The sequence below is a fragment of the Schistosoma mansoni genome, chromosome W, assembly GCF_000237925.1.
Source record: "Schistosoma mansoni strain Puerto Rico chromosome W, complete genome".
Taxonomy (NCBI): domain Eukaryota; kingdom Metazoa; phylum Platyhelminthes; class Trematoda; order Strigeidida; family Schistosomatidae; genus Schistosoma; species Schistosoma mansoni.
Window position 1 is genome coordinate 8,844,361 of NC_031502.1, and position 23,155 is coordinate 8,867,515.

At 35.4% G+C, this 23,155-nt stretch overlaps 1 protein-coding gene across 2 annotated transcripts; it reads left to right on the top strand.

The window, feature by feature from the left end:
* Nucleotides 1–458: 458 nt before the first annotated feature.
* On the top strand, nt 459–19,848 carry Smp_134440.1 (putative malic enzyme). 2 transcript variants are annotated; one of them, XM_018800139.1, is made up of 13 exons: nt 459–484; nt 1,141–1,247; nt 1,280–1,465; nt 1,497–1,594; nt 1,624–1,699; nt 1,740–1,913; nt 5,773–5,864; nt 7,529–7,565; nt 8,448–8,561; nt 13,699–13,804; nt 14,890–15,032; nt 15,804–15,977; nt 18,631–19,181. In XM_018800139.1, the coding sequence occupies exons 2-13, from the start codon at nt 1,155–1,157 to the stop codon at nt 18,859–18,861; spliced, it is 1,524 nt and encodes a 507-aa protein (XP_018653983.1). In that variant the 5' UTR covers nt 459–484; nt 1,141–1,154; the 3' UTR covers nt 18,862–19,181. The 2 variants fall into 2 exon arrangements, with proteins under 2 accessions (XP_018653983.1, XP_018653984.1); XM_018800140.1 differs by lacking the exons at nt 459–484; nt 1,141–1,247 and adding an exon at nt 19,573–19,848 and having other exon boundaries at nt 1,250–1,465; nt 18,631–18,945.
* The last annotated feature ends 3,307 nt before the right edge of the window (nt 19,849–23,155 follow it).

Below are 23,155 nucleotides of genomic sequence, written 5' to 3' on the forward strand. Positions count from 1 at the left end.
GTGGTTGAGCTCAAAATTTGTATGTAGCACGTTATATTTTGACGTTCACTTAGGAGCAGGAGCGATCTGAAACAACAACACAACAGTCAGGACCGATAAGTGCCTCTGAAGTGAGAACACGGAGTGCTGGCACAACAGATATATTCGAAAATTGAAAGACGCGGTTCGAGTACAAAAAAGGAAAGTTAATACAAAATAGTTTTACTCGTTATTCTGCAGGTTCACATTACACAGAGCTTGTTCCTCTTCTTCCAGTGCATTTACTCTTTGTTGCCCTGCAATAAGAAATACAAACTCGCATTAGTAATGTTGCATGGAGTGATTTTTAATACTGTTGCATGTAGCTGTCTTGATTTGACCGCTTATGCAAAACCTTATGGATTGTCGAGGTGACGCACCAATAGTTTTACGACAACGTGACCTTCAAGTGCTCCCAACCTTTATGAGTGGGCGATGCCACTGGATAGTTGTTGTAGTCGTTGAGGTGGTCGTTAGAAATCCCCAGGGTTTGCGTTTTGACTTTTTCTTTTCAATGACTTCAACTCTAAGGGAAATTATGATGTGTTAAGGTTATTTTGCGCTTTACGTGGTAACCTCACACTGTTTGTGAACTTATCAAAGTAAATTTGCCTCCCTGAGCAACTAAAGTTGGGGAAATAAAGGGGAGCATGGTGTTAATTTTGGGGGGAAGGCTGACAGTTTGAGGAAGGTGAAGGTGTTCATTTTTAAGCATTTCCCCTTACATGGGAAATCTTGGAAAGTCTTGTTACTTATTCCGGGATGGGGGAAAACTGAAGCAACCAGAAAAGGGAAATAAAGGGAACATTCTGTAGAGAGTTAATTGAGGGGCAGTCCTCTGAGTATCCCCTTTTTCGCCTTAACGTGATAATTTTACACGTTCACCTATATTCATGCCGATTTTCCTTTAGGAATTGCCTCAATATTTCTATAATGCTTGCTTGTGTGATTAATAATAACTGAGAACAATTGTTCTCCTTTGAAGCACATTTTAATAAAAAATCACAAGCTTGTGATGACAACTTGTTAAAAATACAAATCACTCCTTCACTGGTGTCCTACTTCTAAGTTTTGAGTTATTATGTGTTTCAGGAAATTTGAAGTTATCTTTGCCATTTTCAGGAAATTTTCTGGATATGAGTTACCGCTATATCCCATCATTAATTCGAAATGCGCCCCGCTTAAAAACCCGAGGGATTGAAATTTTGCGCGACCCACGGACAAATAAGGTTAGACTTCACCATATTAATTTTCTCCTCAGGGTTCCTCGTATACTCTCCATGAGCGCCAACTTCTGGGGATCCATGGACTGTTGCCACCGAATCCTCAAAATCAAGATGTTGAGGGACAACGAGTTATTTCAAACCTTTATCAGCTTGATGATAATCTTAGCCGTTACATGATGTTAATGTCTCTCCAAGATCTTAACGAAAAGCTGTTTTATAGGGTAATAGTAATCTAATAAGATTATTTCGCAGACTATCAGAACACACTTAGAGTATTGCTTGCCTCTTATTTACACACCTACTGTAGGCTTAGCATGCTTGAATTTCGGTTTTGTCTTCCGAAGGCCTCGGTAAGTTGCCATATTTACCATATTTTTAGAGGTATTTATATTACAATTCAGGATAAAGGGCATATTTTTACTTTACTAAAGAATTGGCCTGCTGATACAATTAAGGTAAATGCGAGATATTGAATTGGAGACAGGTTCATTAAAGACAGTAGTCATGACTGATGGCGAACGCATATTGGGCTTCGGAGATATGGGCGCTAATGGAATGGCTATTCCTCTAAGCAAGGCTGTTCTGTACACTGCCTTAGGAGGCTTACAACCTAATCATTGTCTACCTGTAATGTTGGATGTTGGTACGAACAACGAAAAGCTTCTGGAGGTATATATCACTGTTTAATTTTTTTTTTAAAGGCTAAGCTATTTCTTCTAGTATGTTAATTTTTCTTATATGACCTACTTACTGTTCGTTTTAATAACTCATGCCTATTTTTTGAAGTTTGAAGGATTACAAAGTGGTCTGAGAAAATGTTTTCATTTATGTACATGTAAGTAAACCATGTCTGGATTTTTTAAAACCACTAAAACAGACTAAATTGTCTCCCGTCAGTCGGCGTGAAGAGTACATTTTACCAAAGTCTGTTCCAAAAGATAACCCAAGTCTAATTTTTATAGCTAGTAAATCCAAAATAAAAGTAAACATAATAAAATATAATCATTATTCGTTTAAACATGTAAATACCGATACAAGGTGGCACCAAAATATATCTGGGCCACACAGTAACGAAACGAGATTGTAAAGAAATGGAGAAAGGAAGGTGAGTACAGTATTAAAAAAATAGACGACTAAATATGTGCGCGAGTAAAAAAGTAGTGGAAGAAGCAATTCAATCAAAAAACCTTAACCGGAAAGGATTATTCCAGCTAAAGAAGTTGCTCTCACTTATATGAAAAAATTACAGCAGGACCGCCATTGGGTTCTATTCTGAGCCATGTCTGATAATTTCTGGAGCCACTGTGTCTCACTATCCGTCGAACCTCAACCAACAAACCTTGGTGAACCGACAGATACCATTCCTATACAGATATCTTCATATCCCTCACTGTGAACCTCCTCATTTTTAATATGGCCTTCCCACTGAATGTCATTGGTCCTTCGGAGACAATGGCGATCGAATGCCGATAGACACTTAACAGCTTCGATTCATAAAGACCAGATTTCAAAAGTATAAAGCCAAACTACCGTCACCGATGCGTTGTAAATCTAACATTTTACAGCCAGAATACCATCGCAAAGACACACCTTTCTTAAACAGATAATCCCAGAGAACAGCACTGTCCAACAAATCTAAGGAAGCCCTAATATCGAGAAACACAATGGTTGTTGGTCTGTTATAAGTATTGGGGTAAAGATGTGACGAATGTATACTCTATTACAATAAAAACGAACCTGCTCCTTTTGAGTTAGTCTTTCTCAGCTTGTGAACAATATGCGAAGTATGATTAAGGCCAGTAGTTTGGACGCAATCAGAAGCAGATTTATCCCCCGATAGTAGTTGCATGGGTGGCTTAAACCCTTCTTTGAGATAGGAATGACTATGGACTCACTCCAGGATGTTGAAACACTCTAATTCCCAAACTTTTGCAAATAACTCAGTTTAATAACCAGGTCACCACCATTCTTAAAAAAGACTAGTGGTAATTAGTGTGTGCCTGGTGACTTGTGGCGCTTCCGCAGCTGCAGTTTCTTGCGGAGTTCTGCCTTATTAAGTGGATCAGTCGACGCTGACCGGGGAGGACAGAACAGTTTGGTCGATGTAACCGAGGCAGCAGACCGGCATAACTGATTTTCGAAGAACTGTCTACCGTCCTAGACGTCGGTGGATATTAGTAATTGGCGTCCCATTGGCATCATAGATTTCTTCAGATACATCAGACTCCTCGCTGTCTGCGGCTCGGATTTGTTGGAACAGCTTCCGGCAGTTATCAGATGCAGTTGTCGTCACCAAATCGTTAGCATGCTCTAGCTACAAAGCTTCTCGGTCTTTACGCAAATTCTACACAGTTTTTCAACGTAAAATCCTACGTTTGTCGTCAAACTCAAGATTGACCAAAGTAGACTGACGTGTCTCAAGGGGTTTTAAAAAATTTGTAAAAACACAATGCGGGACGTTTCTCGAAGCCATTAGAGACTTTTTCAGTCACTTTCATAGCGTCATGCAGTTAGAGCCAGCACTCATCTGTACCTTTCGTTGGGTTTGACGCTAACCTTAGACCTAACTCGGTTTGATGTTTGTATGTGACGGAAGCTATCACCAAATTGACCGTATTAATCAGTTTAAGACGAGAAGTTTGTTAGACGTTAAAGCGTACGACACAATTATCTCAAACGAGGACGTGATCAGAGCCGAGACAAGTACTCCAAAAGAAGCGGGCGTTTTGTGCACGACAGTCCTAGAGGTAGCTAGTCGCGATGTGATCAATCTGACCTCAAACTTTGAATGTAGAGAGAAGCCGGGTCTCACACTGGCGATGAATACCGTTAGTTATTGATAGCCAGAAACGGGTTGTTGTCTGCACAAAGCTGCGAGAGACGGTCATCGTTATCTGACCTGTCACCAACAAGTCCCCATTGGCCACCCAAGTGACTTTCCTCTGTACCTGTATTCTCGACCTGTGCATTCAAGTCTCTGGCTAGCATTACAATATCTATGGAACACGCTTTCTTGAGATCATATAACCAGTGGTAGAACTCATCTTTCATTGCATTCCCCGCTGATTTTCCTCACTTTGACGAAACTTTCTAATCTAGCAGCATATAATCGACTGTTAGTGGTGGTCCAGTCGATTGTTGCCTCAGCTCTATCGCTTAGTGTTGCACCAAGGCCAGCAAAACTGGATGGGGATGCTACAGGGTTCCCGGATAAACGCACATAAAACAAGCTTTTCAAATGTGCAGACTAAGAGCAAATGTGTATTACTTCACAAGAGCCTTGAATACAGGTCTCTAAGAGATAATAAACGTTGATGTCAAGGCTTTCTAAAGACAGCCAAACCTTTCTGTTATCCGATCATCACTAATTTGCGAACATTAAAGGAGGAAAGTTTGAGTGGCACACGTGGTTTCAGAAAGGTCATTTCGCAATGGGTGGCAGCATTCAACTTTCGACCAGATTTGCTCTATAGGCAAGGCGCCTGATGATTTAAAAAATAGAATACACAAAATGGGAATAAAAGGGAATAGACAAATGACGCAATGTAAATTAAGAATCTTTGTCATCGAATAGTTGTGAATATAATTTGTGAGAATGCGAATTGAAGCGAAATTTTTTTCACTTGTAACCATTAGATTTGTGTGTGAGGATGTTCTCGGTATTCTGGCTTTATGGACCAGTGATTATTATTAACTGGAACCTTGTTGCGATAATCACAAACACTAAGGATTCAAAGGTGTAGGCTAATAGTTTCTGACTTCGGGTCTACCTGCGTCCACTAAAATGTGGTCAGCGATAAATCTTTTATTGTAGAAAATAACCCAGAAAATTACAGCCTCTAATTTCAAGCTGCTTGCTTTAACTCTGTACGATTTTTCCCAAGATGCGTTTGTCTCGATTTAATTGCGAATTCGAGAAGCGTGCAGCTAATTAGGCCCAGTACATTTTAGTTAAAATAACAACTATAATTTATTTAAAAGGAAATCTTCTGTTTTACTGGTTCTGTCTTTTTCTCGTAGATTTCACGAATTTTTATTCAAACTAATCAATGTCATGCGAAAATAATTCTCGTTGCTTCAGGTGTAGATATCATGGAGAAAAACGTCTACAAAAACCTGGGTTCCATGGTCACTTTAAATCAAGTTGTTGCTCAGAAATAAATGCTACTCATTGCCTTGGACTTTTAACTTTCATCCAACAGATTACCGGTTCAAACTCCGCTTTATTCATTAAGGCATAATATCCACTCATAAAATAAAAGTGACTCGTAGTTCAGTGATTTGCTTTCTTAGTTACATTACTGTTATCATTATGACCATGCTTTTTTATTCAATGGTCCTTATACTCAAGCCAAATTATGATCGATGCAAAACTATCGTATACAAAGTTAAGCTTCATGCTACACGTTTGCCATTAACATTTCCTAATTTATATTGTGAGCTTTCTACCTTGTAGAATATATATATATATAATTATATTATAATAATAATAATTATTATTAATTATTAAGGTTTCCATTTTTGTCAGGATGAGTTTTATGTTGGTCTTCGACGGAAACGGGCCTCTGGAGAAGAGTATATTTCTTTCATGGATGAAGTTGTGGAGTCATTGTCTGCCCAGTATGTTGTAATATTGTTACATTTAACAACTATATCACACCTAGTTATGGACCAAATGTCTGTCTGCATTTTGCAGACTTTAAGAATTCAAATGCTTTTCAACTTTTAGAGCGATATCGTCCGAATCACATAACATTCAACGATGACATACAAGGTTAATAAAGTGCTCGTTTTATTTTTATCCATTATTGAAATCATTGATTTAACGAAACTGTGAAAGGTTCATGATAGGTATTGGAAATTAAGTTTTGTGATCGTAGTCTGATATGTTCGTACGCTAAGCCAGTATTTCACAGCTCTAACCTCAATGCGGTGAACAAGAATGATGCTATCCTCTTCTTTACCGCGCTAACTAGAGTAAGAAGTTTAGTAGTCGTATAGAAGCTTTGTTGATCGAAACTAGTAGAATTAAATGTACATTTGAGATAATTAGTTACGTATCGATTACAGTGATTATAGTTAGGGAATTGAGTAACTGTTAATGAACACACAGTGAAAAGTTCACTGAAGGTCCTCGAAGTGACTTCACACTGAATAAATTGGTTTAACATATGTGCATCTTAATTCAACATTAATTTTCCGCTCAAGTTTTATTTGAGGATTCCACATCTCGAAAATAGTCTTCTTGTACTACGTAATTCACTGGATCAGTCTAGAACTTGTTGCCTCAACTCACTAATTTCGAGCAGGTCTTAAACCACAAGTATTCTCTAAGGGCTAGTGACTCAACTAATGATACCAAATTCTCAGTAAGTGAGACAGGTTTAGAAACCGTGATTTGGTAATTAAAAGTTAGTTACTTAAATCAATTATTCGTAGCACAACAGTGTGTTATTTTATATAACAAACTACTTGACATTGGGTATAAAGAGTAAGCATATTTAAGAAGAGCTTAGAACAGCTTTTACCTGCTTTCAGGTATGTAATAAAAGGACTATCAACTTACTCCTTGTATACCTTCGATAGTACTTGAGCAGCTTCCCAACAACAAATCACCTTCTGATCCTCTACTTAACTCTGGTGGACTAGCATCATACTCACTGTAAGACCCAAATGCACTGGGTTTGGTTTCGTGTTTATTTGTTAGTCGAGATTAATAAACGTGACAGGGATAAACACAAGTATTTGACACTGGTTTTCAACCGTTCAGCGCTCAGTGTCCGACTGTGATATGTATATTCACTCTTATATACTTATAATTTATTCATTGGATAAAAAATAAAATCAAATGAACTTTTTGCAGCTGTGCGTACTATTAAAATTTTTGTGAGGATATATTTAAAATTGTAATTTCGTTTATACTAAGTATTCCTCATGAATCGTATGAAATTGATTCCCACTACTCAATTTTCGTCATAAAGATTTTGTTATTTAAGTTTTTTAGTACGATAAATGATTTCACCGTAACTAAGCAGTTTAAAATTTGAACGTTAAATGACTTACCTAATAGCTAAGTATCATTTACCCAAAGCATTTTACTTTTTATATTTTGGTCAGGAACTCACAGTAGCAGATGCCTTCTACTGCTTTATTAAAGATAAAAATCTGATGATTTGATTAGAACCATATTATGAACATTTTTAACTGACAGATATTTACGTGTGGAATGGACTTAAAAATTGCTTTTTTAAACGTATTCATTCCATTTCTATTCATCATATCAGGTTCTGCTGTGGTTATTGTATCAGGTCTGATAACTGCGTCCAGAGTGACACAAAAGAAAATATCTGAGAACAATTATCTCTTTTATGGTGGCGGGGGAGTAAGTTATGTTTTTATTTCATTCATTTAAATATGTTCAATTCGTGGTTTTGTAATAAAAACCAGATATTAATTAATGTTAATCCACTTAATAATTACATGGTCATAACAAAATCTTGTAAATATAGGGAAATAATATCCATTATTGCTTTTAGCTTGCACTCGGGTTAGCTTTGCTCATTACACCAGTTGAAACCACTGTATAATATGAAGCTTCTAATGACACGCTGAAAATCAAGAGAAGGGTTAAGAGAATTCGCTACGTAAGAACATTTAATTGGTAAGGGCCAAGTTTAACTGGACTAAAAGTTGACAGTCTTCAGTTGTGTTTTGTATGCATTTGTATGAAGATTTAATTCCATTGAATAAGTGTTAAACAATCATATTTGAATTCAAGCTTCTTTTACACGATAGTTATTTCCTAACATCAAATATCTTAAGTAAAGATGAAACGAAAAAGATTAGTTTCCTGAATTACGCATCGGTCTGTACAGTATTCGTTGTGTGAAATACAAAGAGCACAGAACAATGTCATGTTTTGTTCCAATCGTGCCAGTACAACACCGAGTCATAATTGTAATCCCTCAACCATAACTGTTATCTCATAGACCTCGACAAAAAACATCGTCTTACATGATTCAGACTACTCGTCACCGACCTATGTGTACTAATGCAATGCTCTAATTGGACACCTGTAGCTTTTTTCTAATTAGTCCTTGGTTAGGTGGTCATCAACTGTGTATAACACACTTCGATCACTTTACTCAATTGGGATTAACAATCTCATTAACTAATTTTTTTTTTGTTTATTTATTTATCTAGGCTTCTATCGGTATAGCACGTTTGTTAGTACAAGCAATTATGGAGGAGGGTTTCTCTGAAGATGAAGCTAAATCACGTATTTTTATAATGGATTCTAAAGGTTTAATTGTTACAGTATGTAAATACTTATTTCACCGTACTTATCATTAATTAACGTGCCATCTTGTTTTAGGTATTTTTGAGCAGTGAAAATAATAGTCTGCTTTGACGTAATTACTCTAATTATTGCGATTTCACCTACACATCTGTATCTATACTAACATTCCTGAACACATCATTAAGTCTAGATAAAGAGAGAAATAAGTCAATATAAATAGGTATTTTTATATGTGGTTTTTGAAATTTTTTTTACCAAGTTCGACTATAGTTCTTCATCACACTAATAATTGTACGCCTATTAATGACCATTAGCTTCAAGATGCAAACCCCGAGTTTTTACTGAGCTGTGATTGATGGTGCTTAACTCTGTTGAGGCTCATACATTTATCACCAATGTCGTCAACCAGTATCGCAAAAAGAACGAATTTAAAAATGTAGACCTTTAGATTCTAACTCAATCTCTTGAAGGCGTTTTTTCCGTCACAAAACCTGAAACTTCTAGAAGCATACTCATGAGGAGTACCGAATTAAGATGAAGTAGCTATTCAGTGCTCCATGATTTTGGTCCCCCACTTGTTCTTAGTAATAAAAAACTTGTTTTCCAATCCGTTTATCTGTTTCATTTTAATACCAAGTGGAATTATGAACCAGTTCCATTCTTTTAATTAAATCCCACTTGATAAAATAAGAAATACTAACAAAAGAAGTCGAATCAGACATTTCTATCCTGGTAACTGATATTTGTGAAGCAAAGATAACAAACATTGTCAAGTGGATGACGTTTACTTCATTTCGTCTTCCCAAAATCTATATAGAAACCAATTTTATCCATAAGATGGAATACCGCAAATATAGTTTGCATATAGTAATTCGAAAGTAATTTTTACTACGAACTGACGTAATTTGGAAGATTTGTACGAAGTAGGAAACTCTAAGACGCACACAGGACGACCTCACGCCTGTTTGAACACACAATATGTCAGTCTCCTGGTAAGTGTGATATAAAATTATTAAATCCAATGTTACAAACAGTCACAAATAGTTCATAGGTGTTCAATGCTTTCCGGTTTTCAGTGGTTGTTTAGTCTAGGCCAGTTCGTGATGAAAATTGTGAATAGATTGGGTGCCAGAGGCAACTATTTTTTAATATAACAGTGAGGTCAAGAATAACTATGATAAAATCGGGGTGGAAATGTAGGTAAATTAAATAATGAATTTGTTACTGTAGTTAATTTAAAAATAACTTGAGTTGGAAGATGCTTATAGAATAGGGGTATTGAAATAGATTCACTTCATCCTACACTGTTTGTTCTCTATATCAATGGGGATTGATTGTACCATCAATTGTGCCTCTAAACTTCTATGCTGTGGAGCACTTGCCCATGCATTGGCCAAGTTTTTTTACATAACGATTAGTGCTATTAATTTTAAATATTTTATTACGAAATGCAGAAATGTGTAATTGAAAATATTGGTAAGGTATCCAAAATTTTAACAAATCAGTCCAAGGTTAAGTTTTACGCCTTACTATGAACTAATACCAAAAAAATATTTGAATATCGTATTTTCCAATTCATTTCAAATTTTTCATAGCCAGTATGTTGTGTTTACAATAACCTGGAAACTATTAGTATATGTTTACAATGTTTACCTAATCGTACAAATTGGTTCACACTTGGATATGTTTAAAGGGTTTTTCCAAGTCATGATTTCAGTGACTGTTAAAATAAAAAATAAACCTTTATGATATTATTGACGTGCAAGGTTATTGATAGTTTTATCTAATTGTGCCATAACGGAATAAATATCTAGAGAGCTGTAAATTGTGGAACTATCCTATTAAGAATTATTGTTTGTATTTTTACTGTATAATTATTAGACATTTAGATTATTGTGTCCTTGCATTCCCATAATTGTAATTATTCGTTTGGCGCATAAACTATTGTTATACGTTTTACCTTCCTTAAGTTGTCGTTCGTTAGTTATCAACCTGTTACTTGGTTTCACTTCCAGTTATGGTGCACTTATGTACTTTGTTATTAATACTGGTATGCGATCAGGAAATTACTCCATTTTGTTGTATGGGATGACTGAATGGCTACACAATAGAAATCTTATCTGGCTGCTAATTTCACTTGATTGAATGCTTGGTTGAGCGAAGCTTGAGGACCTATAGGTGCTAAAGTTTTGGTCATTGTTCATTGGTCAATGAGCCATTGTCAAAATAGGCCATTGGTCCAATAAGTTCAGAACAAATTGACAAATAATCAGACTAGACAGTACTTCTGCTTCTATAATAAGGTCTTGATGACATGGGGTCCATCATAATGCAGGAACCCGTTCTTTTTAAGATATAATATTGTATTACAGTATTAATGACTTCAATGTTTCTCTAAACCCTGTACTTATTATGTAGGGTTTTTTCGTATACAAAAAAAACATGTTTGTACGCAACATTAAATATTTAAATCGAAATGAGTGCAAAAATAACAATTTCATCAAAGCAACAATGATAACCTAATGATATAAAACAAATGAATTTTATTCTGCCCAAATCACCGTTGTTAGCGTATTCAAGTTAGTAAATGGAACTATGCTTGTGAAATATTCGACTGTTTGCTTAACCAACGGTATAATCGTTAGCATTTAACGTTATAGAGGTTTTTCTAATAATTTTTGATAAAAATATTTTTTGAAATAATATAATCAGGAAAAAACTTTGAAAGTGTCGCCAACAAGTGGTTTATTTTTATTTGCAGTTTAATCAAATAGTGTTATTTTTATCGATTTATTAAATAATGGTGGTTAAAATTTTTGCAACTCCTCTCAGTTCACGCATATATTTGTAATTAAGAATCTATACTGTCCATATTCGTTGATTTCTTATTGTACGGAGATTCTCAACAGTTCATTATTTTATAGCTGTGAAATTTGGCCTATGTAGATAGAAACAGTCGGTTCCTGACATTCGATCAGATATCCTCGAAGCATTGCTTACTTACTCACTTACACCTGTTACCCCCAATGGAGGAGCATAGGTCGCCGACCAGCATTCTCCAACTCACTCTGTTCCGGGCCTTCCGTTCTAGTTCTATTTAACTTTTGTGCATTCTTCTCATGTCTGTCTCCATTTCTCGGCGTAATGTGTTCTTTAGTCTTCCTCTTTCCCTTCGACCTTGAGGATTCCATGTGAGAGCTTGTCCTGTGACGCAGTTGGCTGCTTTCCTCAATGTGTGTCATATCCACTTCCAACCCTTTTTCCTGATTTCTTCCTCCACTGAAGTCTGATTTGTTCTCTCCCACAGTAGCTTGTTGCTGATAGTGTCTGACCAACGTATCCGAAGTATTTTACGTAGACAACTGTTAATAAACACTTGTATCTTCTAGATGATGGCTTTCGTAGTTCTCCACGTCTCCGCCCCATACAGTAGAACTGTCTTGACATTCGTATTGAAAATTCTGGTCTTGGTGTTGGTTGACAATTGTTTTGAGTTCCAGATGTTCTTCAATTGTAAATATGCTGCTCTTGCTTTGCCGATCCGCGCCTTCACATCTACATCAGATCCACCGTGTTCATCAACGATGCTTCCCAGATATGTAGAGGTTTTTATATCCTCCAAAGCTTCTCCGTCAAGCGTTATTCGATTGATGCATGTTGTGTTGTATCGGAGAATCTTGCTTTTCCCTTTGTCTATATTGAGACCTACTGCTGCTACACTGGTCGTCTTCTCCTGCATTTGTTGTTGCGTGTGTGATAGAAGAGCCAGATCATCTGCGTAGTGTGAATTGTCCAGCTACATCCTAGCCGTTCATTGTATCTCGTGCTTCCCTTCAGATGTTGACGTCTTCATAATGCAGTCGATCACCAGGAGAAAGAGAAAGGGTGAGAGTAAGCAACCTTGTCTGACACCGGTCTTTACCTCAAACGAGTCAGTGAGTTGTTCTCCATGCACCATCTTGCTAGTTTAATCCATCATAGGAACTCGGTATGATATTGACTATCTTCTCAGGCACGCCGTAATATCGAAGAAACTTCCAGTGTTTTCCTGTCCACAGTATCAAATGTTTCCTCTTAGTCAATGAAGTTGATGTAGAGTGATGAATTCCATTCAATTGATTGTTCCACAATGATCCGTAGTGTTGCGATTTGGTCTGTACACGATCGATTCTTACGGAATCCAGCTTGTTGGTCTCAAAGTTGGGCGTCGACGGAGTCTCCCATTCTGTTTAACGATACCCTGTTGAAGACTTTTCTTGGTATTGAGAGAAGACTGATGTCCCTATAGTTATCACACTTGCTGAGATCGCCTTTCTTTGGTACTTTGATCGGAAGTCTTTCTTTCCAGTCTGTTGGTACTTGTTCTTCATCCCAAATCTTACTGAAGAGAATGTGGAGTATCTTTACAGTTACTGCCACATCTGCTCTCAGTGTTTCTGCTAGGATGTTGTTTGGTCCTGCTGCTTTGCCGCTCTTGATTTGTCCCGGGCTTGGGACTGGCAAAGACATTCGGAGGGGCTACAGGCGGAGTTGCTCCGTGTACAGGGGAAATATTCATTCGATGTTTTTGAGGTTTTGCATATGATAATAGGTATTAACGTTATATTGGATGACAAGGCTATGAACTTTTATCGATTGAGGTGAATGTGGATGTTTAACACATGTCTTAGCTTCCACGTTCCCTGACTTGCAGCAGCAGCTAGCATAGGGGTCAGTTAAAGGAAAGCTGTAGTAACAAATCAATCTATGGAGACACTAACTGTTGTATTCGTAAGCTCACACTTCGCGATTGGGCTATGGAGAAGGCTATAGGTGGTAATCGTTGGAGATTTCAGTTGGTGTGTATTGAAATCAGTTGCAATCGTCCGGTCGGATTGGCTCTTTATCTTTCCTCTCAACTTTAAGTTTGTGTACTTTTTGATCGTACTTAACTCTCGATTTCATTCGTTCATTTCATATTCTCAACTTTTTACTGTCAATAACACTATTATTCTCACTCCTGTGTTTTTGAATTTGTCAATTTTCTCTTATATCATCCTACAGAGTTGTTAATGTACTACACTATAACTTGAAAATACATATATTATGGATTTCACTTATTACTGAACCGACAACTTTCTGTCCGACTATCATGGTTATTTCGTTTTATTACAGAGTCGTGAACTTAGTGCAGCAAAATCAGAATTCGCTCGTTCTGATTATCCTCAAATAGATTCACTTTTGGAAGCTATTCGATTCATTCGACCTTCTGTTTTGATTGGTACGTAACTCTAGATTTATAATTTTGTTTTCCGTTTCAACCAAGTGCTTTCTTATTATTTTAATTTCAAGTATTTTTTTCATCTTTGTTTTTAAATCCCTTCTTGTTTGCAACGATTCTCCAACTAATGTCAGTTCATCATAAAAGTACCTACACATTTTCCTGTTTCTTCTGGTAAATTACGATTATAATCCTTTTCTTGTTGGAACCCAATGATTTCCATTTATTATTTTTCATTTTAGACTAATACTTTAAAAACATACTTTGCCTAATCATACAGCTTAGTTAAAATTCAGGGAAAATATTTCAAACATTAGTCCAAACCTATATCTTCACTAAGATTTAAATGGTCATGCTTTAGCAAACCTCTTCTGAGTGATTAGTTGCACATAAGTTAATGTTTCGGTGCTCCAACGAATTTGTTGCAAGTTTTAACTAATAACTCAGTCTATATTTGATTGCTTGGAATCCTGCAATATGAGTCTTCATTTTAGTTCCCACCCTCACCCTACTATCCCTGCATAAATAAAATCATTGAACCAAGGACTCTTATCTCACTTAGTGTCATTAAAGAGTATACATCTCTTTCATGTGTGTATTATAAGGATATTCTATGGAACACAAACTATCCCAGCTATCTTTTTTTATCCACTGTAGTTTTATTACATGCTTCTGAGTAGTCAATAAAATATGAAATTCGTGTTTTATAATTTTACTACTTATCAGTAGTTAGAATTTATTATTTGCTAATTATCGCGTACTTGGTTTGGACAGCCATTTTTAATGGATCATGTTTGCGTTTGACTGCTTTGAGAATTGGTTGTTTTTGTCGTATTTATCACCCTGAATTTAAGTTCTACCTTAAGCTAATCGTTATTTGTTAATCTTCATGTATAAAATCTCTGAGAAGCCAAAACAGTCTTTTGGCTATAACTAACCTCGAGTGTGTTATTTCAGTGAATTTAACATAAGGTGACTTTCTAACTTGAAGAAAAGATCGCGTATGTATATTTATCTTCTTTTTTCGACTGTTTTAAAGTAACTTCTATTCAACTTTCATGATAAAGTTTCTCATTTCTTTACAGGTGCTTCTGCACAAAGCGGTGCATTCACGCGTGATATTCTTCGTGAACTGTCGACAATCCATAAGACTCCTATCATATTTGTCCTGAGCAATCAATCAAATCTAGGAGAATGCACTTCCCAGATGGCTTATAAGGCTACAGAAGTATTTTATTATGATTGTTTACTGAGATTAATTTGTAAATGCTGTTTTTTTCAGTATTCTGCTGTTCACACTTAGTGTTTATGATAAGTAATAACTTACTGCAACAGAGAATTATCTGGTATATCTTTTTGTAATACCACCTTCTGAAACAAGACTACATAAACGTTTAGAGTGGCAGTAGATTATCTTGAAAATCTTTGAATCGATCTAAACTAACAATTTATCCACGTTATCCTATGCTAGTAATAGCCGACTGTTACTTTGCTGTTTCGTAAGGTGGATTTGGGGTCTTTCGTGCACATTTTGTTTCTTTGAGATTCGAATTAGTATTGTCTAACATTTTGGTCAGACACACATCACTTTTGATATTCCTACATAGCCTTTAGATGATATAACTAACAATACGTTTGCTCTTCCTAAATTTCTATCAAAACATTAGGATTGTATTAATTTTTTTTATGTTTATCCCCATGATATGGTGATTAGATTCGTCTACTTGTCTTTGATCCACACTTTAAGTGTAAGAGCTGATGATACTATCCTATTCCCTAAACCGAAGTAGGTGGAACAGGGTTCGAACCTGCGACTTAGTGTCCGAAATTGGAACAGCTTAACCATTAAAACACCGCTGCACATTTTCATCTTGATATTGGTTATCTCGCTTTGTTGTTTATAGTTTTATTCTAATTTGTACACGGAATAATACGAAATTCATTAGAGACTTTTATCAACTATTTTCATCCATTTCCTTTGCTTTGTGTATATGTGTAGTGGCGATGTATATTTGTCAGTGGTTCTCCTTCAGAACCTGTTCGAACACCAGATAATCGTATATTAAAACCGAGTCAAGGAAATAACTGCTATGTTTTTCCAAGTTTGGTTAATGCATTATCGTTGGCTGCGATTCGTCCGCTGACCAATAAATTGTTATTGACTGCGGCAAAGGTAAACGAGACTATTGTTTGATGTTTTTTCTTTCTAACCTAGTCTTTTTTGTAAAGAAACAAACAAAACAAATTAATAAACATATTGAATTTATTATGATTTCAGCTTAATATAGGCGTTCGTTTTCACAAATGTTCTCAAATAAAATGTAATGATCGGTACTTTCAAAATTCTTAGTTGCCCAAAGGCTATAAAAGCATCTTGGCCAAAATATATTAGCTTAATACTACTCTGCTATATCTAAAATGTTTCTAAACAGTCTCATCGCACTTACCACGTCTGACACCGATGTTTCTGGATCTTAGTAGTCATTTGCGAAGGCTACCAACCCAGGACTTATAAACTCCAGAAACATTTCACCTCTTCATTGTTACGTATTAGTGTCATATACAGCACGGATATGCCATTCACACAAGTCAGAAAATCCAAATCAATATTAGTACCGCGACTCTTTCATTACAACTAAGATACACTGTGGTATATTCAAAAATAAAACTTTGCGATGTGTGGGAATGAGAGTAAAACGTGATTGGTCATTGAGCGTGGACAAACAGTCACAGCCTACTGACTATTAAATATATGATTTCCTTCCCTCTCTGATTTATTTTTACTCCGAACCCACTGAGTGTGACCGCTTGTAATTGCGTGAATTAAAGTATTATGTAGTGTTAATCTGGTTCTCTATTCTGGGTCTGGAATCTTGGATTTATTATAACGTGACTAGTCTCATTGTCGTAGTATACCTGAGTGAGAGGAAAATAATTTGAATAATCTGTTATATCACTTTGCCATTAGGAAAGTTCTCCAACCACATACGTCAATGGCAATAGCAGCTAATGGTTGTAGTTATTTTACACCACCAAAATAATGACGCGTGGTGGTGTTGGCGCTAAAATCGGTCTCGTTCCTAACACATGGGGCGAACGTTCACAAAACCGGTACCCAATATCCCAGTAGTTAATTGGAACCCGATCGATAAGTTTGGTAAGAGGCATACTCACTTGATAGTGGATTTACCCAAACCCATTCACTGGATTTTTGTATCAATAAGTGAATGGCCTTACTTAATCCCAATAATTTGCTCGTCGATGGTCCCTAACAGTAAGATTACCTGTAGATCGATCTATGATTTCATTTACATGTTTCTGAGCTCTCAATAGTCATATTAGCTGAGAACTAAGTATGTCTAGTGTTCGTTTGATACTTTTGCTCTAAATGCAATATCATATTCAACTTCATTCTTTGGCATATAATCTCGTACTATTTATAAGATAGTTTGATCTATAATCAATCATTTATAAATTTTGTATATTGTAACAAGTGTTATTTCGTTTTCGTTAAGACTCCTTACTATACAATACATTCCTACGCGTTATATTTACTCAGTCATTCAAGAGTCAGTCAGGGATTCGGTGAAGAAATCTCTTTTCATCAAAAGTTATATGGTAACAAAACATGCTATTTTAAAGAAATAATCTGCAATTCGTTTCTTAATAAGCATAATTTATCGAACTTAGTAAAGAAAGAAAAATTACCATATGGCTAAAACACATGTCATTTTTATTAAGCAAATACAAATAGAATTTTAAGGAAGTATGTAGAGAGGTGGCTTAGTTGTCAAGGCATTTAAATTTTGGGCACTAAGTCCTTGGTTTAAACCCCAATCTGCCCACGTCAGTTTGTGAAACCGGATAGTATCTTGAGTCGTCATACTTGAAGTGCGACTAATACCTCATACTTAGTGATTAAGTTTATTTCAAAAAAGATTTTCAATCAAGCGTACTAGAAAAACCAATTAAATATTAATAATTATGGAAAATGAATTACAAAATATGGTAAGATAAATTGAAAAATAAAATAGAATCGAAAATAGAATAAAAAATAATTTATCTATGATAAAAGGGTGACACACTGGAATACTTGAGAAGGTGGTTACTAGTGAAACTAGACAACACAAATAGAGGAGAATTATACAGTTTCGAAACTGGGATTGCGTAAAAGAGACCACTTCTATGAACCATGTACACTCCCTCTCATTATATATCTCAATGGGTGTTTTTATACTTTTCCGCTATAAATCATATAATTTCTATACCTTGATGTTTATTTTTTTTCTTCTAACTATAAATGCAAGCGAATTTTATTAATGATCACGTTTTGCATGAAAATTGGTATTTTGTGTAAAGTACTCTTTTTTGGTTATCAATGCAGTTTATTCAGTCTAATTTCTCTAAAGAAAAGTTGGTGGATATTACCAAGCAAATTCAGTTCATTTGAATGAATTTAACCACTGGTTATCGAAATTTATTGATAAATTAGTCGTCTATCTCACTGGAAAATGAATTTTATGTAGTTCTTTAGATTCTTTTACTTTTCAGTTTTATATTCTTGTGATAACGAGCTCTTAGTTCAACCAGCCCAGTCTATCACAAGCTTATTATTACTTATGATGTATGATTTTTGTGTGTGATCACTATTACTTTCAAAGATTTAAGTACCTGTGTACAGACACTCATGTGGTTAACTAGTATAAATTTTCATAGCCTATGCAACAATTTCATAAATTACGTGTACCATCTTTACAGTAATTATAAACGCCATATATGTGACACGTACTCTAATTTTTCATCATTTTCTGCTTTTATGATTTCAGAAACTATCTGAATTAGTTACAGACGATGATATACGTCAAGGTAGTATGTATCCATCAATTGCTCGATTGCCAACAATTACAAAAGAAGTCTCTTGCGCTATTATGGAACAAGCATACAAGGATAAAATTGCATTTTTTACTCCAGAACCAGATAATAAGATGGAATTTATTGAATCTTACTATTATGATCATAGATATATTAATTTTACACCCGACCAATATGTTTGGTAGCCATTTTGACTCATTTCTATTCCGTGTTTCCTCTATCTATTTGAACAGAACTCGATTGATTACTTAAATTTTATCTTCAAACTGGTAAGAATGATTTCAACATATGTATTAATAATGTATGGCTATTTCTTACTATCTATTCGTTTTAAAGTGTTGATTTAAATATCGATATTCGTTGTATTCATACCTTTCTTCTGTAAGACTATTTTTCTGTCAAACGGTTTGTACGATCTGTGAAAAATGTTTTTTAGTAAATAACTATACCTTTCAACTGTGGTAATTAAAAAAGTAATAACGTATGCCTTAGATGTTCAAAATGTATCATTAGCTTCCACAATCCTTTTGCCGGTCTCGGGTGCTTGTGATTCTGTCAGTTGTAGTGGTTCTAGACATTTTTCGTAAATATGTTTCAGTCTATCGCCAAGGCAGACCCAAATCACTGAAATTGTTCTCTACAAAATGACGAGGAATTTAGGAAATATGATGTTAATAGAAGAGCAGATAGATATGGTTTATGGTCAAAATGGGTTTACATCATGATAGTGAAATGTAACTTTCGGTACCGTCCAAACTCTTCTAAGATTTCCTGGTTAATAACATTTAGAAATGCTACATTTTTGTTTTACTCAAGATGTCTCTAGTAATCCGACACAGAGCTACAGGGTTCATTAAAACATCCTATCTAAATGTAATTTTGATTTTCTTTTTCAGTACTGTGAAGATTGAAATTCTAACGTAAAGTCAGTATTACTACCAACTATCTGCTCCAATGTTGGTTGTAACGAACGAGTCAGCAGTTGTTCACCTAATTATAAATACTGTATATGTCCCAAACTCACTGCGATTCGTATGTTACCAGATTGTGAATGTGTATATTTGTTATTTCTAGGTTATATCTGAGACTGATCAAATAGTTTACCTGAAGCTTCTGCAGGATTGTCAAACAATGATTATTGCCTCACAGTTTATATATATATATATATATATATATATATATATATAATAACTTAAAATCCTACCATTTCATTGCTATGTATCGCCACAAAGGCCTTGAACATCAAACATTTGGCTTCATGTTTGGTCTCGTTAAATTATTGGTATCTAAGTGATGATTGTCGGATTGTTTAGTTGATATTGTTGTCTTGAGAACACAGGTACCCAAAATGTATTTTGTAATGTGAAATATGAGGGAGGTTTTTCTAAGTCGAAAAGTTATTGTGCATCTCTTAAAATGCCTAGTTGGTGAAGTTGTTAAAGGGTTTGCCATATTAATATAGTTCAGAATTCTTTGTTCGAATCAAAATCCATTTGACGTTCATGATATCTCCGTGATCAAACAATACTGTACTGCGGGACTGCTTGAGTAATACGAACAGAACGGTGATAGTTATTTACCATTCATGTGTCATTATACTGTGTAACTACTTAGACTGTCGGTGATAACACTGTGTGTGGTTTAACTATCATATGTTATCAACCAAATTTTGGCTGGTTTGGGTGATTACCTCCATCACCTTGGCTTCAGTAATCAACGTTGGATTTTATATGGTACCATAAGCTCTCGTATCTTAGTTGAATTGCGACAAACATTTAGCTTGTTTGATAGACGTAATTCTACTGATTCCTAACATGTCTGATAAAACTGACATTCGAATAGGACTCGCAATGTACTTGGAACATAGGATGAGAAGGTAAGCCATACTGGCTAGACAAAAGGCCAAATGATAATATGAAGGGTGAAATCTCCAATCTGCTTGTTTTCAGAAAGTATGAGAATTTCATCAAGGGACATTCGAATATACTTTACTTGCTTTTGTAAGGAGTAATGTTGGGGCCTGTATTGATAAATTGTTCAGACAGAAACCTTTAAGAGTCTTGTATATGGTTAGTCGTTTGGTAGAAAATAAGTCTCACCAAGAGAAGTTTTTGATTCTGATATGTCTTGCCTGTTAGAACGCTATATTCGCTTCCCTAAGCTAGTTCCGTCACTCCCGAGCTAGAACTATACAGTGACTTGAAGACCAGAGAAAAGGCACAAAGTGTGTGGGAAGCACTTTACTACAGGGTTCATTTATGTACAGAAAATATAGGGATTTTATAGTAATTTAAGAGTCCTTGAGTTTTACTGAAAGTTCTAGAATACTGCTAAACAGAGTAGCAGTGTATTAACCAGCCAATCAGGATCTCCACATGTGACTTTTCCATTTTCGTTATTTTAGCAACATAACTTCTAATTAATCGCTGATTGGTTGAAATGCTCCTTGATGACTCATGAGCTTGTCATGTCGCTTGCGAGAAAATTACAGGGTCATCCCAACAGATTCAACACACTTGGGGCGGCTATTGAAATGTATTTATCACCTGACTTGTGCAGTATCATAAAAATAATGAGTACGAGCATTGGAGAAGTGACAAAAACATGTACTTTGCGTTAGATATTATCTCCAAACAGTTCCTTTGCTCGTGCGTCTCATTAAAGCATAAGCAAGAATATATTCAAGAAATATGACTTTTTTATACAACTCGATACCAGCTATAGACTGTATGAACAGTGGTTCTCTCCTAGATAGCAGTGCATAAAGACAATATGTTTGGCCTTTTCATATGAATTATCAGTCAAAATACATACGAGACTGTTGTTCAACAGAGCTGTGATGCTACATTGAAAACAAGTTGTAACGAAAAATTCCTAAAAAAGCCGAGAATTTAAAGTCTTTTGCAGTAAGATCGAATCACAATTCTTACTTACTTCAGGTATGTGGTGAAAGTAAACTGGTAACTACTGACTATCTCAAGTACATTTTTATCTTTTCAAGTAGTCAGTATTCGGTGTTAGTGAAGTGTGAAAATGCAACAAAAGCCATTCAGGCACTGGTGTTTTCATAGAGGCAATTATTAACTACATAATTTCGGTATTGGTCTAATCTAACTGATATTTTTGGAGAGAAAAATCTTATGTTTGATTTATTCATGTTATGTGAGAGGTGAACAGTCCATTTGAATGCAGAAAATAATAAACTATTGTAAAATTTGAATCTGTTTATGCTTTTGCCTTAATTATTAGCATGCTGTGTAGAAATGACTACTTTTGTTTGTGTTAAAATCTAAAGTTCTTTAGAATCTCTATCTATTTAGTTACGTTCGGGAGACTCCATTGATATGTCTATCCGCCCATACGTATGTTCTCAATTCAACACTACGGTACAATGGATAACTCGCGATATAGGTTTAAATTTGTTGTGACTTTATAAAAAAAATGGTCCGTTCGCCAATTTGTTATGACTTTATAAAATAAGAAGGCCATGTCCAATTCGTTGTGATTTTATCCGGCTTTTTATTACGTGAATTATCCACCAATCGAAATACGACTTTTCCAATCTTAGCACTGTGCTAACCAATGACTTCGACCGGTATGAGCAGTCTAGCGCCCTTAATGGTCCCTTGTCCGCCTAGCCCTTCCAGTTGAGTCCAGAACACCAATTACAGCTTCTGCTATGCGAATCATTTATTTCAAGCATACTCGGTTTATATACCAGACAGACGGACCGCACCACACCATAAAATAGATAATAACATTTGTACAAGATCAAGCCAAATATGGCTATGAACATGGGATATAGTAATCAATAAACTGAATATAATTTAATGGCAGTAAATCGTATATTTATAATTCATAGGTCAAAATGAAGATGAATAAAGATATATATAATAATAGTCCATTGTTAATTCCTGGGAGTTATCCGTACTTCACAAGGATATGAAATATTATGCAGCAGGAAGCACTAATTAAAAGAATCCTAAAATCTCTTGCATACAATCACCAACAGCTGCAAATCCTGAGGAAAAGATAATCATCCTCTAGCGATTTTTCAATTCTGGACTCATGAATTTTCTCCTGTCGTTTGTATGACATTTTCTAAAAAATAGTTCTGAAGTTTCTGACTAAAGTACTGCTTTATCTTTGCATCCCTCAGCTCACCATGGATTCAGAGATTCTAAACATAAAGAATGAATAGGAACAATCATATCGTAAACCTAAAATTGCTTAACTGATCACTTTGTTTAATCTCTTCGAAGTATTTCAGTCCACAGTCTGAGTACTTTTTTCTCGTTGAGTTACTGTCATAATTTTGGTCGTCTATAACAAACCAAGACCACTGTTTCAACTTGAATAATTTCCAATTAGAATATCGTTTTGCATATATACCCAGGTGAAAATATAATTTATGGACGAACCAATCAGATCTGAGATAATAGGTCACGGATTTTAGAGCGAAATTCGTCTACTCATTTG